The following is a 22,416-nucleotide window of genomic DNA, read 5'->3' on the forward strand; positions in this document are numbered from 1 at the left end:
TGACGTTCAGCTGAAAAGTGCGGCTTTCCTTCTCCCCATGCTCCCCACCACGAAGATCCCTTTATCGGAAAGCAGATCTACACACTGGCTAAGTCTTTTGGAGCACTGGGTCGGGGGAGTGTGCTGTGTGGGTGGGGGGAATGAGGAAGCCGGGAGGCACTGAATTCTTATCAAATAGCCACTGACTGTTGGGGCCACCGCACGACATCCTGCTCTGCAGCATCTCCAAGGGCAATGACATGAGGATCTGCACTCAAGTGCCGCAGAACAATGCTGAAACTACTAGCACGTCTTTATCAGTCACCACAGATGAGGCAGGAAGACGAGACTGCTGAGGCCCGGTGCATGCTCACTTTCCTTATCGAGGGCTCTCTACAGAGCTGTAAGTGTCCCCGGGAAGCTGATGGGTGGGTGGGTATTATTCTGAGAAAGTGGCTCACAATTTTTTTCCCCACGGAAAAGTATCTCCAGACAATATGACAAGACTTGGGGAGGAAGGGATGCCACTTGTTTTAGCTTTTCTGTCTTGTGCCGTGCTAAGAACACAAAATGACCTGGTTTTCAGCCATGCTCCTGTCAGGGATTTTCTCCACAATTTATAAATACTTTTCCCTTCTGCCTCTCTTCCCACTTCTTAGAAGCATGCAGCCGAAGTTCCTGTACTCTCCTTGCTCTGCAGGCACACCTGCTGGCTCCTTACTGGGAGGTCCGTAGAAAGTAGCGCTAACCACAACAGATTCGAAATGCCAACCCTGGGAGAGGGCGACACGCCTGGGAGGTCACAGCTTGGATTTCGTGAGCTTGCTGACACCCTTTTAAATTACACCTCCATGGACAGTAAACTCCAGGGGTGGTATCCTTATAGGAAAAGAAGTTGTGTTTTTCCAGTATCTACCTATTTCATCTCTTCTGACCTTAACTAAAAAGATGACAATGAGGGAATTGTAGATGAAACTGGGCCAGTCATTCTTAGGAAGAGCCTCTGGGCTGCCACAGAGAGTGATGGCGAGGCTCTTGGGCGTGTCCTGGGGCTGGCTCTGCAGGTGGCTCTGGCCCTCTCCCCTGCCCGAGATAGTCACCACTTGAGGATGGGCCTCCATCACGGAGTGGCAGAGCTGCTCCAGTGACCCCCGGTCCTCCATCAGTTCAAGCTGCTTTTCTGAAACAATCTGCCCTGGAGTCTTGCCTTCCCCCTTCCACAGTTCCTCAAACACCTATGGGCCAGAGAAGGGAGAGGAAAGAGAAATGAGAAGTCAGCTCTTCTGCTAGCTCCATTTGCACTGCTGTGCTGTGTGGAGCTGGGGTGGGAATGAGCAGATTCAATTAAGACCCCGCTGCCTGGCCCGAAGGGAAAGGGCACCTGGCTGCCCTGCCAGGGCCTTGGCTCTCCTGAGGCATCCCTGAGAGCAGGGCTGGGGAACAAGGCCAGCCAGGTGGAATGAACGCGCCTGGGGTCTCCTCCTGAGGCTGATGTCTCCCTCAGCACAGGGTGTGAGAGGACTCGGGCCAGCCAGGTGCCCCCACGCCCAGAGGGATGGTGAGTCCTGCCCGGCCGACTCCACATGGGAGGGGGGCCGCGGGAGGCGTGGAGATGCCCATCACTCATGGGCGCCTGCTGACGGGAATCGGAAGGCCAGTGATGGATCTGTCTCATGGCGACTGAATTAATTGAGGTGACATTTTGGTGAAGGATGGGGCCACACAGCCTGCAGGAGGTAACCACAGTACTAAATAAAGTCCAGAAACAGCCTGCTGGGAAAGATGACTTTAGGGGGGCAGGAAAGTAACCCCATAATGAAGATACAAAATGGCAAACAACTGAAAACATAAATTAGAATCTGCAGGGGCCTCCTGGCCACATTCATCTCCTACAGGTACAGCCGGACCCAAATCAGACTAGGATAATGAACGCTAATGGTCGGTATATTTTTCTACTTAAAAAATGACAACAACAAATCCCCAAACTCATCAAACCCGAGAAAAAGGAAACCATTTTCAAGGAAGGCATTTCCTAGGGTAGCTGTTTTCCTCATTCCTCTTGTTTTCTAGCGAAAGCCAGAACTGGGGGCGGGGAGGAGGGCTTCCTCTGTTGGTCTCCTGCCGGTGCCACCTCCATCCAGCCCACAGTCACGACTGAACACTGAACATTCCCTGTTACCTTGGTGGCCAAGAATGGGCCAACCAGGAGCCATTCCTCCTGGAAAAACAGAGCTCTTCCATAATTAGCACGAACAGCAAAGCAAATAAAAGAGAGATGCTGAGTCTCAGCAGGGCTCAAAGTCTTCCCCAATCTGAATCAAAACAAACCACAAATACTTATCACCGCTAGGACAGGCACTGCGCCTCCAGCCTGGCGCCTCGGAACGTGTGCCGTGACGGTGGCCAAGGAGGTGTGCTTGGCAGGTCCTGGGTAAGCTCCCCACAGGGCACCCCTCTGCTGCTGCCCGACTGCTCAGGAAAAGCCTGGCCCTACTCTTAGAAAAATACAGAACGCATATGCCTCCAACTCAATTCAGCAGATATGTACGTGGCCTGACAATGAGGAAACCATCGGGAGAAGGGGGTACAGAAGCAGGAAGAAACTTCCTCACTCTCAACATGCTGATCAGTGGAGTGTTGGCAGCAGAAGCACTGGGGACCTGGATGGCATTCCATGGAGCTGCCCTGTAAGTCTGAGGAGTCTGTCTGCCTCCTTCCTCTGACACGTTTAGTTTTTGAACTAGGACTTAAATTTTAAAATACATTTTCTAATGATAAAAGTTAATACACATCCACTGCAGAAAACATAAGGAAATACAGGAGAGATCAAAAGAGATCACTGGAATCCCATTTCTTCAAGAAAACCAATGTTAGTATTTTGGTGTTTTTCCTTCCCATCTTTTTCTTTCTGTTTTGTAACATACTTGTGATCATAACATATATTCAGTTTGTGTCCTGCTTTTTTGCATTTATCACAGAAGTACTTTCTTAATAAAAAGATCTAGTATCCATCAGATGTATTTATCATAATTTAATTATCCCCTCCTCATAGATATCTAGACTTTGACCAGTGTTGATTTTGTTCATCTGCACAGACTCCCAAAAAAGCTCCTAGCTGAAAACCTGGCTCAAAACAGAAACCACCTGTAAGGACTTGCTCATGAAAAGTCTATGCAGCAGTTCCCTCCAGGAAAACCAGGCGGACTGATGAGCAGCCTGTGCCTGGAAGTAGGCGGGGCCACTCCTGGGTCTGCCTCTGCAGACACAGACCAGGAAGCGATTTCTCTGCGCCTGTGGTAGCTGCTGAAGCACACAGCAGACCCTGAGCATGCTGGCCAGCAGGCCAACCTCTGCCTGACGGGACCCACAGCTGGCTGGATTTGCCTGGGCCAAAATAAGCACAAGAGTGGCGGGGTGCTTGGGGATCACTTCCAATCACACCATTCAGAAGGAGAAGCAGTGCACCGCTAGGACAGATGCCTTCAAACACAGAGGCTGGCTGCTCCCCGAGAAGGAGGGCCAGGCGGGGTGGGGGTACCAAGCAGTGACGCTAGAGAAACATCATTCAGCAGCCTCCTGGAACCATGGGAACCCAGTGGCTGAAATGTTCTTTCCTCCCAGAGTTAGAACACATGTTAGTTAACTCCACAAATTAGTGCAGTGGCCATGACAGTCGAGGCCCCCAGTCCCCAGCCCCTTGGGCTTATACAACAGATGCTGGTTGTCCCATCCTCTGCTCAATCCTATTTAAGACAAGGATTGTGCACTCCTGGCTGGAGTCCAGGAGGGTGGGAGCCACTGGGCGGTAGTGGCGGGACCGTGTCTCCAGGCCAGACTCTCCTGCTCCTGGCCCTCTTGACGATCACAGAGTGGCCTCTGTGGCTGCCGAGCCCTGTGCTGCAGCGTAAATCCTCAGCTTTTCTCAATGTTTCATCACACCCTGAGAAGTGATATCCAAGTGCAACTGTTTCTAGCCAGGAGCGCAGCTCCCAGGCCCTGCTGCTGCCTACCCAAGACAGACGTAACAAGGAATTTCTAGCACAGTGCTGGTCCTGTTAATAAATGGCCGACCAGGAGTACTGGGTAACGCAAGCTGGGAACTCCCCACCACACACAGACACTGGAGCCAGCTCTGACACATGGGGCAGAGACTCAGCCTTTGGTTCCCTGAGGACTGAATTTACACACCCTCTTAACTGCCACCCAACTGTTTCTAGCTAAAGCTATTTTTGAAGTATCCTGAAGGAAAGCACACAAGCCTCTAGCCTCTCCCTGCCTGTCCTGGGTTTCCAAGGTCAGGATATGGAGGAAAGACCTGTTCAAGGGACATGGCAGGGAGGGAGCTGTGACAGTTACACAGAAGGGAGTCCCCTTTTTGGCCAAAGGCAAGTACTGTGAAAGGTTACTTGTGTAGAAAGGCACAAACATCAACCCACGCCCCTAAGAAAGTGGGGCCCAGTAAACTGTGCAGATAACTAAAGCACTAAAAGAGAGGTAAAGACATCGAGTCATCTGTAATACAGCTTCGGTGCATGGTATATAACGTTTTGCACATTAAAAGGTTTTTGGCGATTTCTCTTTAAAGCAGAACCCAAAGTAGACAAGAGATTGGTTATTATGGAACGCTTGTGTGTGAAACGCGACTTCCATCTCTGTGGCACCCAATTCAGCTGGGTCCTGCCAGGAAACGTTAACTGGACGATCCTCAGGGCATGGTGGATCATCTGCATCTGTTTCAGACGTGCACGAAGGAGATGCACTTACACCCCATACAATTTCCCTTGAACAATGACCGACCAGCCTTCTGGACAACATCCAGGGCGAGTCACAAGAGGCTTGGGAATCCTGGGAGGCTGTTTTCAGGTTAGCTGTGACTCTGACAGTTTGGGAGTCTGATGTGTCCAAGCTGACCCCGTCTTTAGTGAGGGGAGGAGACAGGGTGCCACCTGCCACTTCAATACGCAGCCTGGGTCTTGTGAGGGGCACACGGGATGCTTTTGTCTACAGTTACCAGGAGATAACTGCTCGTGATTATATATAATTTCCCAGCTTCTATTTCTGATTCTGAAGAACAGGGCTGCTTCGTGGCAGCAACCTCTTAACTCCCCTGGCTCTGGGGTGCTGAAGGGATGAGGTTTGTAAATCTCGGGAGCATTGGCAGGACACCGGGAGGAGGGTGCAAAGAAAGGCAGAAGGAATGAAGATAATGCACAAGGAAGTGGGTAAGAGACAGGCAGAGAAAGGCAGATTCATAACCAATTAGAGCACAAAGTGGGAGGTTCTTTGGAATTCAGAATTCTGCTCTCGGAAGAATCAGGACAGGATTCTTCTTTCTGTGTGTCTGTCATCCCTAGGAGTCAGTCACTCAGTCACCTTTCTTCCTTATCCCCTGGTCATCTAATCACTTAATGGAGCCTCTTCCAGTTCTGCCAGAGGAACACCAATAACCGGTAGGATCAGACAGTCTCTGTCCTCGCTCACAGCTTTCTAAAACCCAAGTCATGCTTGGACTCTTCTTTTAAATGTGGAAAAAAAATAACTGCAACATATTTTTTCTTTTTTAAAAAAGTACACTATAAAAATAAGATACAAAAATATTCTCAAGAGATTATGGGGATGCAAATCAAATCCACAGTGAGATATGACTTCACACCCACTAGGATGGCTAGAGAATCAAAAAGATGGACAACAACAAGTGCTGGTGAGGACATGGAGCAACTGGAACCCTCGCACACTGCAGGAGAGACTGCAAGACGGTGCGGCCATTTTAGAATATAGTCTGGCACGTCCTCATAATGTGAATGAAACAGCATTAGCATATGACCCAGAAATTCCATTCCTATAGGTATACACCCAGCCTACGTGCAAAAACTTGTACATGAATGTTCAAGGCTGCATTATTCCTAATAGCCAAAATGTGGAAACAACTTAGATGCCCATCAGCTGACAGATGGACAGACAAAATGGAGCGTGTCCATACAATGGTGGATGGGCTCAGCAGACGAGCAGCCCCATTTAGCCCTAAAAAGGGGTGAAGGACTGATGCGTGCCGCAACACAGACGGACTTTTCATAAAACATCCAGATAAAATAAAAATAAATAAATACTACAAAATCAATAAATACATAAAATATCCAGATAAAATGTTCAGGACACTATATAATAATAAGAATTAAACTTAAAAAAAGTACACTATAACTTCAGTTTTTAAAAGTCTTTATTGCTATCCTTCCTTCCTCCCTCCTACCTTCTTCCTTCATGATGTTCGTCTAATATTAAAGGTAGTTATTTCAAGGTGGCAGAACCTCAGAATCTTGGTTTTTCTGCATTACTTGTATTTTTTATAATCAACATATATTACTTTCCCCCAGAAAATCAGTAATTTCCTAAAAAGAGAAAACAAAAGGTAGAAAAACCCCAAGGCAATGATACGTAAGGGGGACCCCCTTGAGCAACACACGCTAGACGCCCTTCTCACCAGACTTGTGTTTTCACTTGACTGCCCCACAGAAGCCACCTCCTTTAAACATGCTGGAAGCTGACAAAATCTGAAAGCGTCCCTACATCTGAACCCAGCTGTCAGCGTCTTCCAACATTTCCATTTCTTCTTACTGGAACTATCTTATTCACTGCACTAGGTGTTTTGTTTTGTTGTGCTGTGGGGCAGGATAGGTAGGAAAAGGGGAAGGTTTTTTCCTTCTTTCATTTCACATGCAATAATTCATGTGTTCTTCTACATATATATATCATGTGTGTATATATATAGTGATATATATATATATATATTTTTTTTTTTTTCTGCCCTCAGGCCATCTAATCTTCCTGCAGCTGCTGTGCATTGTCATAAACATTTGTATTCCCCTGACATCCAGACAAGCTAGAGCCTTTCCTCAACGCGGTGAGGTCCCTGTAGTTGACAGCCTCACTCGAGGTGGGTAAACAGAGCCTTTATTAGTCCTGTCTCCAGCTCCACAGCACCCAGCCCGGTGTGTACGCGATGGTACCTCATAATTATCCCAAAGCAGCCACCTTCCCCAAGCCTCCCTTTGTAACCTGCCACTACTGTTGGTGCAGATAAACGTTACATGCAAAAGGCACCATTAAAATAACATTAAACTCCTGGCTGAAGCATTGACAGCTGCAATCTCTGAAGCTGAGATGAGGCAGCTGCCTGAGTGTTCTTTATCTTTCTGGTTATGTGTTTCGTTTTCTTTGGTTTTTTGAGATGGAGTCTCGCTCTGTCACCCAGGCTGGAGTGCAGTGGTGTGATCTCGCTTCACTGCAACCTCCACCTCCCCAGTTGAAGCGATTCTCCTGTATCAGCCTCCCAAGTAGCTGGGATTATAGGTACCCGCCACTACACCCAGCTAATTTTTGTATTTTTAGTAGAGACGGGCTTTCGTCATGTTGACCAGGCTGGTCTCGAACTCCTGACCTCGTGATCCACCTGCCTCAGCCTCCCAAAGTGCCGGGATTACAGGCATGAGCCACTGTGCCCGACCCTTTGGGTATGTATTTGTAAGAATTTTCTGAATTCCACGAGTCTTTCACCCAGCACTTAGGCAGAGGTACAGACAGACAAAAGGCTGCTTAGGATGATGCTATTTTTCTGAGTTTTCATACACTGGGCATGTCCGTAACATTTTATCTACAAAGTGCACAGTCTGACTTCACCCTCCTTGCTGAGGACAGACTCTCTGAGGGCAACCATGCAGGAGGGACAAGGCAGGCCCTGGGAGTGGCTGGGAGGCGGTGGGGGGTGGGACAAGAGCCCCAGGCAGGCTGAGAGCTGAGCTGAGGCTGCCTTGGGCACCAGGGAAAGTGCTCAGGCGTAAAAGGGCTAGGGGAGACATGTCAGGGGGAGATGTTCAGGGCAAGACTATTTCCCCAGGTTAGCAATGATGACGAGAAGCAAACTGCCTGCATTGCACATATTGGCTTCATATCCTTGCTAAATGAAATGTTGCTACCGTTCAGCATTAAACACATCACTACAAGCATTTAATACTTCCATGATGAAAGTCATTCAGTGATGGCATTTGGGTGTCACAGAAAACATTTCTCGGGACAGTGGCGCAGTCAGAAGCTGTAGGGAGTGTGGACATACCTGTTTAGCTGCTGCTGAAGAAATCGTTCTGCTGTCCAGCAGGTCAAGAAGCTCAGCGAGTGCAGAGGGTGTGACAGGACTGGTGGCCCCCAAAAGAGAAAACACATTTACATTGCACAGTGTCAGGGCATCCATGAATGGCTGTTCAGAATCAGAACACTTGCTCTCTTGAGTGTAAATATCAGACCCACACCTAGGGATGAAAGCAGCAGGCCAACTGGGCTCCCTTTTATTTTACTTATTTGTTTTATATCTTAGGATATAACAAATTTTTGTGACTAGTGTTCTTTCTTTTACCACTCAACAATAACAGCTGTTTGGCAGAAGCTGTAGCAACAGACAACTGCTCAGTGCAATTAGTCAAGAAAAGGAGGTGGCTGCAAAATTCATGAACCACAACAGGAAAGGGAAAACAAACTCCAGTAATTAAATATTTTCAACTGAAAGATCAGCCTAAAAATTACTTAAAACAAACAAACAAACAAACAAAAAAAAACAGCTAACAAAGTCACGTTTCTGAGTGTTTCTGTGCAAATATAAATTCCTTTAAATTGTAAGAGATTTTATGCAAGGGAACACAGTGACTACCAGCCACATCTTCATCCGTCCTTGGGAACCTGATACATACTCTCTTCTCCAGGCTCACACAGCTTTCTGGACGCAGAAGGGCCTAGAATCCATATACCTATATTTCTAGGATGTGACTTATTGGCCAATATCCTATGATATAAAAGGTCAGGGGCAACCAAGCATAGTGAAACAGTGAAGTGTCATTAATTCACTTTAAGGTGAACTAATGGTAGGGGTGAGTGCCTAAATTATGGGAAAGACAACAGTGAATTACAAACTATTTCTTTTAAAATGTCTGGTTTTCTGACTTCTAAATACAGGTTGAGTATACCTTATCTGAAATGCTTGGGAGCAGAAGCGTTTCCAATTTTGGATATTTTTGGATTTGGGAATATCTGCATTATACTTACCAGTTTAGCATCCCTAATCTGAAAGTCTAAAATCTGAAATACTCCAATGAGCATTTCCTTGGCGCATCATCATCAATGCTCAAACAGTTTTACATTTTAAAGCATTTTGAATTTCCAGGTTAGGGATACTCAACCTATATACACAGCAACTAGGCTCACGAAATGCTGTCTGAGATCATCTGGGGAATGGTTTTAAAAAGGTAGGAATGACATCAATAGCACATTAGTGTTACACTGTGTAAATGAGGGCTTCTGAAATGCTTCATGCCACTTGAAAACACCTTCTGTTTAAGTCTGGGTTCCCATCATGCACAATTAGTTTCTTTGGATGTGCTTAGAAAATACAAAGGAAACTACAGCTTAGTCCCTATGCCGATTTCCCGGACTCCAAACCAACGGAGTGCACGTGAACCAGGTGACTTACTGTACTCTGACTCAAGGGCAGTGAAACCCTACTGGGGCTGTCCACTTAAAAAAGCTGATGTACTGAGGCAGCCCATCGTCCTTTAAGTGTCTATTGATCCCAAAGTATGACTAAAAGGCAATTCCAAGTGAAACTTAGGTTTGGAGAATATCTGGTGTTACTAAATTGGTATTCAGAACATCTGTGAACCACCCTGATTAAACCACAAAAGCAAGAGGGCCAGAGGCTGCTAAACACACTCATAAACCTCCTACCTTTACTGACAAGTAAAAGGAAGGCCGGTTTTTCTAAAAGCATGGGTTGCTTGGATGTTCTGCAATCCTAGAAAATACAATGGCCCATTATCTTAGAATGCAGACTGTGTGTAGAACCCATAATAAGCACTGAGGTGGAAGTGGATTTCTTGAGTGTGCAAAAGATAAGGTCCCTAGCCCTATACGAGTCGATGATTGCCTTGGTCTGTCTGGGCTGCTCTAACAGGTTAGTACCAAAGACGGCGTGGCTTATAAACCATGGAAACTTTATTTCTGCTCTGGAGGCTGTGAAGTCCAAGATGAAGGCGCCAGAAGAGTCCCTGTCTAGTGAGGCTCCACTTTCTCACTGGTGGCACCTTCTTGCTGTGTCCCCACGTGGTGGAAGGAGTGAGGGAGCTCTCAGAAGTTTCTCTGATGAGGCAGCTAATCCCATTCATAAAGGCCCCTCCCTCATGACCTCATCGTCCACAAAGGTTCCCTTTCCTCATACTGTCACCTTAGGGGTCGGGTTTTCAACACAGGAATTTGGGGGAGGATCTGAACATTCAGACCACAGCAATGACATAAAAGACCTGGGGGTGGGAGAGGGACGGAAGAGGAACACAAAATAACTAAAAATAACGTCACCTTTGACAAGTTCATCTAAGGACCTTAATTCATCAGTTGGGTCATAAATTTAGACTACAGAATCTCTCCACTGACGTAATCACACTTGGGATCTCTCCGTCACCTTTCTGTCCCTACAATGCCTGTCACACAGTAGGTCATCATATTTGTGTCACAGGCTTCCTCACACCCACAGGGATGTCTGGCAGACTGCACATGCTAATTCCACATATGCCAGGGCTAAACTTGAGTCAGATGATGACAAAGATCAGTACCTGTCACACCGACCCTAAAGACCCCACTCATCAGCTAAATAAATAAACCCTCAGACTCGACACGCAATGGCAGCAGCAGCACAGGCTACTAATTTGCTGCTGTCAGGTAATACTGGTTTCTGGACAGTGAATGCGTCTCCGCTGAAGAAGAAACTGACACAGCGGCCTTCAGCTCTGCATGCTGCTCTCTTCCCTCCCATTCTCTGAGGTCACAGATCAACAGAGGAGGGGAAAGGGGCTCTTTCAAAGCTCCAAAATTTGTCCAGTCCCTCAGAGCTCATTCAGGATCACAGCTCCGTCTACAGCTTGGATGATGAGAGCAGACATGCTGATGCTTCTACAACCACCCCCGATCCCCCATGAACCGTGCTGCCTGTCCCAATCCCCAAGCTTATCTCAGGCCCAAAGTCCACCTTCTCTGCTTCTGTTAAAACAGGATGCAAGAAGGAGGAAGACACTGGGACTTGGGCCTCTAGGTGGTACTTGCTGCACACAAGGATTCTGTGCTCATCTCGAGGATTTCACGGTGCCCCTAGCTGGTGCCCCACCAAGCACCCGTTCCACGCAGCCCCCTTCCTGCTCCCCTCCTCTGCACATGCCCTCACCTCCCATTTCACAAGGACATCAGCCGAGCCACAGTCGAGAATTTTCTAGGGCACTCTCCTCCTCCTCTTCCATCAAACAACCCCTCCACCCCTGCTCAGAACCCCACACTTGCCACTCCTCCGAACCAAAGATGCTGGTTTCCTGTGTCCTGTGGCTTGAATCTCACAGCTTCACAAATGCTCCGATCCTCCCTATCTTGACAATGCCTTTGGCTGACCTTGCAGTCACTTGCGTCTACCCAGTTTCTTGCCTTATTGTAACAATAACGACCTAGCATCAGTGGCTGCTAGCTACCCTGTGTAAGCACCTGCCATCTGGATTCTGTGCCCACCCCTCTACAGAAGCTCTTCTCTTAAAAATAAACCCTGTCGCTTGTTGCCAAACGTTCAGCTTCTCCTCATCCGCTGCGCCCTGACTCCTGGGGCTGCATCGAAAGTTCCTGGTGAAACCCCCTTCTTGGGCCTCTGGAATCTCCTCCTCTTCCTTGCCTGTCCCTTGGCTGCTCCTTGCCAGTTCATGGCAGGTGGCTCTGGTGCCCTCTTGCTGAGTCCTCTGACTTGACCCCTAGTCATGAGGAGGATGCCCAGGGCTGCCGCTGCTGTCTCAGGTGCCGTTTCTCTCCCTGGCTGACTTCAACCACCTCCTGAGAGGCCCGTTCACACCCAATGTGCTCTAAACCAGGACGGCAAACTTCTGGAAAGAGCTAGAGTGTGCATATTTGAGGCTTGGTGAGTGCCTTCTGTCATATGTGCTTTGCTTTAACAAGGGTAAAAGCAATTCTTAGTCACAGGCTCTACAGAAACAGGCCAGAGGCTGACATGCTATAGTTTCCCAATCCTTATTCTAAACCAAACTTGTCTTCCTCACAGACCAGCTCCTCTGTATTTCCCACCACCCACCTTCTGTCTCAAATGATGACAGCACCATGCTTCTAGGTACCAGAGTGCAGATTATCATGTTATCTTTGCTTTATTCATCACCTACTCCCTGAAAAATCTAGTACCTTATTACCAGATCCTAGTGATCCTTCCAAACATTAATCACGGCCATCCTGCCCTCTGCGCTCCCAGCACCACCACTTCTGACTTGCTGTGGGTCTGGTCACAGTGAGCTCAACAGGTTTGCAATGCCTGCAGCCCATCCTTGGATGCTAGCCTACGTTTCATGCTGTGGGACACATCTTCCTCTCGCCTCCAGTCCCTTCTTGGTTTAAAATCCTTCCCTGCTCCAGTGCTCAGGAATTGTAGCCCGCAGCTCACCTGAAACACTGGGGCACTCAACTGGCTTGGACAACTGGATAGCTGTACCTGCCTAATTTGACCACAAAATACTTGGTCAGGAAATCTACAATGTCCACTTTCTTAACTAAACCAAATCTGTTACTCATAATTCAGAAGTTGTAAACCAACCTTTCAAAGCAATATACTCAATTAAAAAGCCAAGTTCAACAAGAGGTTGGACCCTTCAAACATCAGTCTTCTGAGAGGCCTTTAAAGATGAATGCTAATTCACATAATCATTCTCTACCAATTTGATCTCCAGAGTGTTCCCTGCCTGGGTGTCACTATGAGACTCTAGCTAGTTTTGCAGCTACTGCCCTTCTAAGCTCTGGAAACATTAGCCCTAGTAGCTGAGGCTGTTCATTAATGTTTGCTGTCTGGGTAGCCTAGTGTATCAGTCCAGCTAAATGTTCTTTGAACTGTGTAGGAAAAGAGCTGCTATGGTTTGGTTTTGGCTTCTCAGTCCTTGTTCCATTTAAACTGTAAAACAGAACTGTTGCCTGCTTCCTCTTTACTTGATTTTGGAACAACCAAGCCTACTTTTATTTAGAATTGGGTACCCTTCAGGTTCTTAAAACTTTAGTGCTTATGAACTGCTTGGGTAAATACCAGGGGCTCCAGGTCCACTCAACAGGCTAATTTATCTCTCAGCTCCTTTAGAGGCCACCAAAATGGTTGTTAAACCTCTAATTTCACAGACCTACATATAAAGAAGTTGCTCACAAGCCAGGCAACTTGGCTTCCAGTTTTTGTGGCTGTGCCATCTGAGGCAAGTCACCTTATCTCCTAAGGCCTCCGTTTCCTCATCTGCTAAATGAAAAAGCTGAAGATCCCTAAGGTCTCTTCCAAGACTAAAGTTCAGCAATTCCATAAATTTTAACCAACAACATAGAAAAACTGTAAGTTTAAAGCTAAGAAATTTCTATTTCCTCCAGAAGCACAAACACCTCATCTTCTTGGAGCTTTCCTGGAATCTTCTGGCTAATGTGAATCTCCCTCCTCGCTGTTGCCACTGCACTGTCTACTTCTAACACTGGAAGCATCCCATTCCGCCTTGAATTAAAATTCTATGCACAAGTTCTAGTCTTCCCCAGGAGGCTGACAGCACCTGTGGGGCTAGAACCGGGTCCTGATCATCCCCACACACCGCAGGGCGGGGCTCTGCACCTGATGAGTTCACGGCTGAATTCCCCTGGCGCTCCAGAGGCTTCCAATTCTGGCTCAGCTCTGGCTCTGCACACAGCCACAACTCTTGGCCGCTTTCCACCCTCTGCTCCTGCCAGCTACGCTCCTCTCCTTCCCAATCATGCCAGTTCTTTGCCATTCTTGCACCTGGGCTCCAGGTAGACACTGCCCTCTACCTCACCAAATCCTGTCCAGCCTTGAAGGCTCTGGTAGAGCTGTATCCCGTCCATAAACTCTTCGGCACAGCTCCTGCCTCCAAAGAATGGCCACAGCATTTTCAATATAAACAGCAGAATTTCTGAAAGGAGAGGCCAAGCCCGGGAGGACAGGGATGAAAGACCAAGAGGCAGGTCGGGTGCAGTGGCTCACGCCTGTAATCCCAGCACTTTGGGAAGCCAAGGCGGACGGATCACTTGAGGTCAGGAGTTTGAGACCAGCCTGGCCAACATGGTGAAACCCTGTCTCTACTGAAAAAATATAAAAATTAGCTGGGTGTGGTGGCGGGCGCTTGTAATCTCAGCTACTCAGGAGGCTGAGACTCGAGAATTGCTTGAAACTGGGAGTCGGAGGTTACAGTGAGCAGAGATTGTGTCACTGCACTCTAGCCTGGGTGACAAGGTGAGATGCTGTCTAAAAAACAAAACAAAACAAAACAAAAAGACAAAGAGGCAGCAGATGCCACAGGACTTCAGGAGGGTGGCAGGTGCTGTGGCATTTAGCACACCCTGGCAAAGAGAAGGTGGCTGACACCGAGGCCCACAACGTGCCGACACTGTGAATTTTCCCCTGAAAAGCTCTGAGGCAGGTCCAGCCATTTTAATTTTACAGGGAGGAAACTGAAGGTCAGAGCAGCCGTGTCGGGAAGGGAACTCACGCCCGGGCCACACTAACACAGGGATGTGCGCATTCCTAGCCAGCGGCTGAACATGGAGTTGACATCATCTAAAGTTAACCTTTTTGAGCAAACAACTGTTGGGAGTTATTTGTCAATATCTGTCTGTCTTCACTCCCCGGGAAGCTGCTGAGACAATGACACACCCACCCAGCCTGGACTCCCCCTGCCCCTGGGAGTTTGCAAGGGCCCTGCTACCTGCCTGCCTATGTGCCGCCGGGGATTCTCCTCCTGATGCCCCACAGTGACACCTACTGCCCATTCTTTCCTTCTTGAAACTTGCTTTTCCCTTGGCTTCTGTGTCACCAGTCCCCGCCCGGTTTCCTGGTTTTCCTTCTCCTTCCGTGCCATCACGCCTCCCTTTCCTTCTTCTCTGCCCATGCTTCCCAGTTAAAGGCTAGAGAGCCTCAGGTTCGTTCCCCAGCCACCCTGGCACGTTGTACTCTCCCTGAAAGTTCTCATCTGTCCAACAGCTTCAAGTACAGATGCTGCTAAGTCCATGTTCCACTTACACTGTGCTGTGTCCCTGGATTCCCCAATCTCTCATGCCCAGACTCACTTCAGATTTTTCCACGTGCTGTTCCCCATGTCTGGAACTTTTCCCCGTCAACCTCGGCCTGTCCCTGCTCATCCTTTCCGCAGCTCTTAGCTTAGTGGCTACCTTCTTTCCCTCTCAGAGCACGCCCGTCCCTGACTGCAGCCACCAGCTTCAAGGCTGCCTGTCCTTTGATTCAGGGCCGGTGTCTGTCCCGGGAACTGTGCTTCTCATGCTGGGCACAGAGCTTAGCACACAGCAGAGGCTAAGTGAACACGAGCTGAATAATGAACCGACGAGAACTCCCAACTGCAAACCTCTCCAAGATCTTATCAGCTGCAGACTCATAGATCTTGCCTACTGGTTCGCCCCGTGAGGGGAATGTCTGTCCCGCAGGCAGCTTGAAGTCAGCACTGGAAATGGAATATGGCATCTTCCCTCACCCCTGGCCTATAAAGTTTATTCCTCTTCCTTTAGCTCCTCCTGCATTGAAAAAGTCTGCCCTCTGTTTCACCTCTGCCCAAGCAAGAAATCTGGAAGTTGTGCCAGTTAAGATAATTGCTCTCAACTTGGCCTAGTGCACTTCAGCCCAGTCACAGCCACCTTGGCTTAGGCCTGGGGCATTTCTCATCCGCATTCCTGAAAGAGGTTCCCAAATGCAATTCCTGCTTCCAGTCTGCTCTCAGACACTGAACATTTGTGTCCCACCCCAAATTCCTATATTGAAGCGTGATGGTTTTAGGGGATGGGGCCCTGGAGGAGTAACGAGGTCTAGAAGAGGTCACGAGGGTATGGTCCCCATGGTGGGAATGGGGCTCCTGTAAGAAGAGACCGGAGGGCCTTCTCTCCCTCCCCGCTTCCTGTCTCACCCCTCCACTTCTGCCTGCCATGTGAGGACATCTGTGAGCCAGGCAGAGGGCTTCACCCAGGACTGCATCACCTGGCACCCGGATCCTGGACCTTCCCCACCTCCAAAATCATGGGAAAGACATGTTGCTGAAGCCACCCAGTCTGTGGAATGCTGGTATAGTGGCCTGAGCTGAGTGAGCCACACTGCATGTCCTCAGTGTGAAACTGGCATGAGCTTGTAGTCTATGGCTACAAGAGCTGGTGATAAAGGCAGACACAGTTCTCCAGGCGGCCCTTGGTCATCTCCGCAGCTCTGTCCCTACCATTCCCACCTGCCTGCCTCAGGCCCCTGCAGCTTCTGGCATTCCTGAGCCTGCTCTGCCTGCTGGTCTCTGAGCTGCACACCGCTCTGCTTTGTCTGCACGATCTGTCCCTCCCACCGTGGGGCGACTCTCCCTAGTCTTCAGGGCATGGCTCAAACATACCCTCCCGAGGGGAACCCTGGTTGGTTCCCCAGCGTCCGTTCAGCTCCCCTTTTTGTGCATTCCCAGCACCCCGTGCGTGCCTCTGGCGCGACAGGATCACCCTGGGGTGGCTGCCTCCTCACAGATCTGTATCCTCCATGAGTTTGTAAATGTCTGTCTCGTTCATCTTCGTGCCCCCAGCCTCCGACACAGTGCGAAGGACACAGTGGACAGTCACAGATTTGAAGGAATAAACACATTTTTACATGGACTAGAGAACATATTTAGAATGTGGAATCCACAGGGGATGTTTGTGTCATGTCAGGATATCCTGAGGGAGAACAGGGGGAGCCAAAAAATGGACCTGCCCTATTTCCAGCGCTTCTGGACAGGGCTCACCACAAAGGAAGAAAGAAATCCCAGACCTCACTCACCTCTCACTGACAGCGAGGTTCTGTTGCTTTAAATAGCCCAGAAAAGTGTTGAGGACCCAACTAGTCACCTTTTTTGGCTCTGCCCTAGTTTCTTTTATCACATTTTGGAAGAACTCCAGTAGGCCGACTTCGTTCTGTTAGAAAAAAAAAGAAAATTACATAAAGCCTTCCCAAAAATGAAAGATCAGCATTCTGAAGGCAAATCGGAAACTGTCACCCTTTGCCTCCTCTGAGACAGCCACTTTTTCTTTGCTAAACCCTGAGATGTCACCAGAAAATTCTGATCACTTTCAGCTAATGACAACTATTCTACTACTGTCACTGTGCATTTACATAGCATTTTCTCAAAAGGATAAACGCATTTTAGAGAGCCCCGACTTTGCAGACCAGAGGGACGGTGAAACTCCACATCCTCCAAACTCACTTGCTTTCTCTGTCTGCTGTGTGTAACCTACAGTCTCCATCCCTGAGCTGTAAACTAGGCCTAAAATGTTTGGCCTGACTTTAATGCCCTTTCTCTTTCCAGGCCTGTCCTCTGCTGAAGACCTAGTAATTGCTAGAAAAGAGGGTAACAAACAAAACAAAATCAAGAAAGAACAAACAGAATATCCTACCTGTAAAAAATCAAAAGTGGATCATACTTGTACTGATCTTCACATCATGACAAGAAGCAGACAGGAATGGTTCTGAAATGTTTTCAAAATGAGGGAGAACAGGGACACATGTCACCCACTTAGGCCACTTAATAACAGGTAGATGGGGCAGCAGCCTCCCAGCCTTCTGAGCTGAGCCAGATACAACAGGCCCTGCCTCTCATCGTGTTCTGGGAAAATGATCAGCTGGAGACTTGTTTCATCAAGACTGTACCACTTCTCCCCCTCTGCACTGTCAGCCCCACAAGTCAGGGCCGTGCTCTCCTTTTTAAAGGAACAGCTATAGCTAAGTCCATGTGGGCCATGGCAGATGCTCGGTGTTAGGCTGGTGCAAAAGTAATTGCAGTTTTGCCATCTTTCAATGGCAAGAACCACAATTACTTTTGCACCAACCTAACATCAGCAGACGGCATTGGGATCTCCCGTGAGCGTGTATGTGTGTTAGAAATCGCACACGAGCACGCATTCTTATCATACCATGTTCACCTTTAAATACTGCAACTCCCACAACTACGCATATGACCAGCCCTGAGGCACCTACCACATTCTATACTACAGCTTGCTGCCAGCTCAGATAGATTTGACACAATCAAGAAATTTAGCTAAGTCCTACTATTTCAATAAGAAAAATAAAAACTGTGCTGCTCAGAAAGGGAAGGCTGAGATTTCCAAATTCAGAGGATATACATTTTAAGTAGCAGATTTCCCTTACCCGCAGAAATTCAAATCAAACTACGCTTTTCTTGAAATGTTCCTTTTAAGTTCACACTGCACCTAAGGCTCCTACCCCTGCGCCTTTCAGAGACCCTTCCTTAACCAAAAGAACCTTCTGGAAAAAATGAGATACTGGGAAGAAGCAAGATATACTACCAAAAGTGCTCTGCAAGTGTAGCTATTGTAGCTGCTGGAACATACACACAGGCACAGCAGAAATTCCGTAACAAAAAACCCTACATATTCTTTGTAACAGATAAATTCTCTGGTGACAAGCCTACTGAATAATCCTGTAATCATCTCTTGAATCTCTTTTCAAGCCAGTGCTATTATTCTGCTCATGCTAAACCAGGGCAGAGGCCACCTCGGCAGCCCAAGCTTGACTACAGATAAAGGCAGAGCCAGGCAACATGAAGAGGAAGTTCTGCTTAACTTATGGAAAAGTATTCAAACTTCCACAATAGTACACAGATCACTGGGGAAGCAGAAAATTGCTATCTGGCCCAAATCAGACGGGCAGGATCCCTTTGTTCTAACCCAGACAGGCTGGCCCACTGGTAAAATGAGCTGTCAGGAGAACTCTTTGCTTTGCCAGGGAAAGAGTTTTCTAAATCCACCTAGAAATATTGCACTTAAACTCACAGACTCACAGGCTTGGCTGAGTTGCTGGGACGTGATGAATATCTATTCCTCTACCCTTGGGTGGTTTTTTTATTGGATGGATAACACGGCAAGTCAGATTTCTGTTTGTCTTTTCATGTCAGTGCTGTGATGAAGCCTCTCTGAGCTGGAACTGTACTTCACTAGGGGATACATGGTTTCAGTCCACAACTTAAAGCAGACAGGAAAATCTGTGGTGGTGATAGGGTGAGCTATAGGGAGCGGGGCTGAAGGAGGCTGAACCGCAGCCACCCAGGGAATGATGGATCAATAAAAGCTGCGCATGGGCTGCCCGCTCTGCTCTTCATAGCAGAAGCCGCTTCTCAGGGAAGAAACACACATTCTAGTTTCCTCGTCTTCTTAGTTTTTCCATGAGATTGGCAAATGCTAATAAGCCTGGCACGAATCTCAGAAGTCTCTGGTGAACATGTCAGTGCAGCCATCTGGTTTTCTCAGAAAAACAGTGAGCCGGTAATTCCCTTACATAAAAATCATATGAAGAGCAATGCAGAAAGACCACGGCAGTAGCGGGCCTTTAACGTCCTCCTCAAAAGCCACAAGCAAGCATTTGCCTCGGGATCAATCTACTACATGCGACAGAACTGCAACTTCGGCGACACAGACAGTCTAGTCCCCTGGCTGACGGCGACTCTAATTGTTCCTTCAGATGGCTAAAGCAGCAGGCATGACTGGTCCTGTCTTTTGTATAATCCCTGACAATCTCTACAGCTCTGACTGGGAAACATCTTTTTCACATTTTAATCAAATTTCCCAAAGCACTGAATGATACCCAGAGCCACGGCCAGCTCCGCCTCTCAGACGTGAACAGGAACCCTTGATTACTAATGATTAGTCAGGTGATCAATGCTGGTGTGAGGCAAAGCAGAGGGACCTGCTCACTGCCACTGCCTTTTCAGGGAAGGAACCTTGGTCTACCCTGCACTAGGCCCTGGGAGCAACCTGCCTTGAAGCGGCCTTCTGCATCCCACCTTCAGAGATGATCAAATGCAAATGCTGGAAGACGTTCCAGTTGGAATACGATGAAGGCTGATTTCTCAACTGCATTTCTTGTTCTAAGTCACACACCCTGTGAAGCTGATGATAGGCCAGAAACGAGGTGGACTCTATTTATTTACGAGAAGGAAACCTGATAGAGCCAGCTGCCCAGTGGCAGACTCAGAGAAGAAAAAGCAGCCCAGAAGAATGCAAGTTGAGGAACAGCTGGTTATGTGACAGGGAGTGTTCCGACAGCTACAAGGGACCCCAGATGAACCATTCTGGGCTAGTCAGAGGTGCTCAAGAGTATCTACTGAATATGTGCTAGACACAGAGCTCAGCACCGGGCCCTGTGGGTGGCTGCGTGAGGCCGCTGCTGCTGCTGAGGACAGTGATAACCAGAGTTACAGCAGCAGCGGTGACAGGCGCCAGGCACCATCTACACACTCTCCACATTACCTCAGTTCATCCCAACACCAACCGTCTGAGCTCAGCATTCTCAGGACTTTTACAGATGAGGACATGAGGCACTAACTTGCTTGAGGTCCCATAACAAGAGAGCACTAGAACTAGGACCAACCTCTGCAGTTTGTGCTTTTAACCTCTGCGTGGCTCTGCCTTTGAGGAAAGAAAGGTCATGGTCTTTGCCTGCCTGGGGACCGAAACTGAGCACCTAGGAATGCCAGGCGCAATGGGAGGCAGCCAGCTCCTCTGAAGAAAGCGCTGTCCCACACTTCCATTATTCTATTTGAGAGCTGCCAGCTGTTCAAAGGTTCTTAACATATTAAAAATGTTGCAAGAAAATTAACTTTGAAATCAGAAGGAGAAAATGGAAGGTTTACTTTCTGCCTTTGCCAGTGTACACCTAGGCCACGTGGCACTCAGCTGTGGCACGACACACACCCGTTCCCAGACCAGGAAGGAAGACAGCTGCATGCCCACCACACAGACCATGCTGGGCTCTGGGGACGGAGGGCGGCCAGAGCTCCTCTGCCCCTCTCCTGCCCCCTGCCTTGCCTCTGCATCCCCTCCCCACGCTACTGCTGCCCCAGAAGAGGTCCTGCGAGCACACCCAGACCTGGACACTGCACAATCCTGATCAAGACAAATCCTGTTATTTCTCATATTGGTTTGGTATTAAGCATATTGTATTTTATTTATTATTGCATTCTAATTCCTCTAATAGAGTAACTCCTACCTAACTGGGCAGGTCATGCCTGTGATGGGAGCTGCTGACTACACAGAGGCTCTGCATCTGCAGATGGAACCACAGGGGTTTCCACTGGACAAGGCTCTCCCATGTCACAAGGTGTCATTTTGCAGAGGCACACACTGGAATTGCATCCGTCCCCTTTGCAGTGGGGTGCTGGGGTGAGCAGCTGCTGAGCATGTGTGCAGGCGCTGGAGGAGGCTCATCACCTGCGTATCAGACAGGCTCTGCTGTTTCATTATTCCTGTGGATTTGGTCATTCCTACAAAGTGAGAAAAACAAAACTCAAATACAACAGCTATGTAAAGAAATGGCCCTGAAAATAACACCAAATGCTAGTGCTGGGGATGGCAATGAAGCAAACAGGCCCAGGACAGTGATGGCTCTCAGCCAGAAAGCAGGCGCCAGGGCAAGGCTAAGGACTGGAACGTTCAGTGGGCCGGTGGCTTGGGTGGGTGATGTGAGTCGGTGCCCCTTCTGCTTTTCACAGAAACAAGAAGCCTCTGCAAAAATCCTTCCACGAGTGCTCGTGTGAACAGAAAAATTACTCACTTAGAGAGGCCTCGTCAGTGGAGAAAACAAAAGGAAGTTAATTGGTGGTGTGAGGCTGGCACAGGAAACACGACCACCCCCTCGAGAGTGTCAGGAGAAAGCTAGAACAATGCAGGACCTCCACTGCCGCTGGCAAGAATACAGGGATCTGCAGAGGCTCTGAAATGGACCCACAAACACCATGGCTGTGTTCTCCCAAGCAACACACAACTAGTGGTCCAGGGCCCTGTTCTGGTCCCCACAATTGTTATTCCTGGGTCACTTCCCCAGCAGGGCTTGGGAGCCCCTAAAATCTGAGCAAACCTTTGGTCCCAACCATTTCACTTGTGCTATGTTCACAGCAAAGCCGGAAAGTAGACATATCGTGAGTTCAACTCAGGCACCAGTTCCATTCAGTGGATATTCAGACTAACGTGAAAATGACCTTACATCCTCTGAGATGCAGTAACTCCAGGGGAGATGCTGAAGGAAACCAATTTGGGAATAACAACTTCCCCCAAATAATCAAAATCCAAATTCAGGTACTACAAACTGACAGCAGACCGGCACAGCTAAAAGGCTGTATCTGCACGAATGGGACACAGGCAGTGTGTTGTCAAGAAATCAATTCCAATTGTAGTCACATTCCAGTGCGCCGAACACCACCACTGCCAAATCGTCCCCACGTGGAAGGAACCTGAGTTGCTCAATAGGAGCTTTCTGGCTGGAGCTTAGAAACAGCAACAGAGGCAGTGAGGATTTGCTCCCTTCCTCCAAGATCT

General features: G+C 48.3%; 1 protein-coding gene across 1 annotated transcript in view; it reads right to left on the reverse strand.

Annotated features, from left to right (window-relative positions):
* The window catches only part of GATB (glutamyl-tRNA amidotransferase subunit B), an 83,578-nt gene that overhangs the window by 832 nt on the left and 60,330 nt on the right, over positions 1-22,416 (reverse strand). The window contains 3 exon segments of the mRNA XM_010372512.1: positions 915-1,214; positions 8,087-8,165; positions 16,871-17,004. Coding sequence (XP_010370814.1) covers positions 915-1,214; positions 8,087-8,165; positions 16,871-17,004 — 513 coding nt within the window.

This window comes from Rhinopithecus roxellana, chromosome 2 (genome assembly GCF_007565055.1).
Source record: "Rhinopithecus roxellana isolate Shanxi Qingling chromosome 2, ASM756505v1, whole genome shotgun sequence".
In the NCBI taxonomy this organism is placed as follows: domain Eukaryota; kingdom Metazoa; phylum Chordata; class Mammalia; order Primates; family Cercopithecidae; genus Rhinopithecus; species Rhinopithecus roxellana.